The sequence below is a fragment of the Eriocheir sinensis genome, chromosome 69 (assembly GCF_024679095.1).
Source record: "Eriocheir sinensis breed Jianghai 21 chromosome 69, ASM2467909v1, whole genome shotgun sequence".
NCBI lineage: Eukaryota > Metazoa > Arthropoda > Malacostraca > Decapoda > Varunidae > Eriocheir > Eriocheir sinensis.
The window spans coordinates 4,417,282-4,419,000 of NC_066577.1; the positions used below are offsets into that span (position 1 = coordinate 4,417,282).

The following is a 1,719-nucleotide window of genomic DNA, read 5'->3' on the forward strand; positions in this document are numbered from 1 at the left end:
CGTGTAGCAGCGACGGGCCAAATTTGTGGCTTTACCGTGTAGCAGCGACGGGCCAAATTTGTGCCTTGATATAAACCCCCCAAAATAGATGATACATAAACTGATCACAAATGCTTTGATATATATTATGAAATGGTTTGTGTGAGTGATGATTTTTTCTCATCTTTCTCGCTTAGAGGGACCATTAAGAAACATGATCCCCACAGCTACCAGGTTAAAGGCTTCCCATTTCTCCTTCACTCGGCACCATTACATATTATTATTGCCATTGTTCTTGTTATCATTATTGTTATTATTGGTGTAACTGTTTGTTTGTGTTCCAGATTGTTCTCTTCTTCTCCATGACCTTCTACATCGCTGACCTCTGCCTTGACCTCTGGGTGTGCGCCGTCCATTTCCAGGTGCGATTATGACCTCAAACACCTGTTGCTCTTGTTATTATTATTATTATTATTATTATTATTATTATTATTATTATTATTATTATTATTTTTGTTGCTATTTTTATTTGATTATTTTTAACAAACTGATTTATAGCTCTTGATGTGGCAGCTAAATAACTCTCTCTCTCTCTCTCTCTCTCTCTCTCTCTCTCTCTCTCTCTCTCTCTCTCTTGCTAATGATCATAAACATTTACTTTTCTTTCATCACACGAATGCACTCTCTCTCTCTCTCTCTTGCTAATGATCATAAACATTTACTTTTCTTTCATCACACGAATGCACTCTCTCTCTCTCTCTCTCTCTCTCTCTCTCTCTCTCTCTCTCTCTCTCTGGCTCATGAGCAGAAACAATTACTTGTATTGAAGCACACGAATGCACTCTCTCTCTCTCTCTCTCTCTCTCTCTCTCTCTCTCTCTGCAGGTCAAGAGGTCAAGGTCAGCCTGGTTCATCTTCTTCTGCATCCTCCTCCCAAACCTCTACGCGGGATACAAGTCTCTCCAATGGTAGGTGAGGGAGGGAGGGAGGGAGAGAAGGGGGGAAGGAAGAGATGAAAGGAAGAGAAGGAAAAAGGGAAGGTTAAGGCACGTAAGATGAAGGAAGGAAGAAGGGAGAGAAGGAAGGAAAGAAGGGAAGAAGCGAGCGTAAAGGAAGATTGGGGTAAGGAAGGAAGGGAAGGGGGAGAGAAAGGAAGAGCAGAAGGGAAGGTGTGGGAGGTAAGTGAAGGAAGGAAAGGAAAGGGAGGAAGGAAGGAAGAAGGAAGGGAGAAGAAAGAGAAAGATTGGGGTAAGGAAGGAAGGGAAAGAAGGGAAGGGAGAGAGGAAAGGAAGAGCAGGAAGAAGGGAAGGTGTGGGAGGTAAGTGAATGAAGGAAAGGAAAGGGAGGGAGGAAGGAAGGAAGGAAGAAAGAGAAAGATTGGGGTAAGGAAGGAAGGAAGGAAGGAAGGAAGGAAGGGAAGGGAGAGAAGAAAGGAAGAGCAGGAAGAAGGGAAGGTGTGGGAGGTAAGTGAAGGAAGGAAAGGAAAGGGAGGGAGGGAGGAAGGAAGGAAGGAAGAAAGAGAAAGATTGGGGTAAGGAAGGAAGGAAGGGAAGGGAGAGAAGAAAGGAAGAGCAGAAGGGAAGGTGTGGCAAGTATGAAGGAAGGAAAGGAAAGGGAGGGAGGAAGGAAGGAAGGAAGGAAGAAAGAGGAAGATTGGGGTAAGGAAGGAAGGGAGGTAAGGAAGAGAGGAAATAAAGATGAGGAAGGAAGGAGGTTAGGCAAGTAAGATTAAGGATTGAA

General features: G+C 43.9%; 1 protein-coding gene across 10 annotated transcripts in view; it reads left to right on the forward strand.

Annotated features, from left to right (window-relative positions):
- The first annotated feature begins 244 nt into the window (after nt 1-244).
- LOC126988420 (uncharacterized) overlaps nt 245-1,719 on the forward strand; it is a 15,093-nt gene continuing 13,618 nt past the window's right edge. For all 10 annotated transcript variants that reach the window (XM_050846484.1, XM_050846480.1, XM_050846478.1 and 7 more), the window contains exons 1-2: nt 245-401; nt 865-947. In XM_050846484.1, the coding sequence (XP_050702441.1) occupies nt 342-401; nt 865-947 (143 nt within the window). In that variant the 5' untranslated portion in view covers nt 245-341. The remainder of the gene's footprint in view (nt 402-864; nt 948-1,719) is intronic.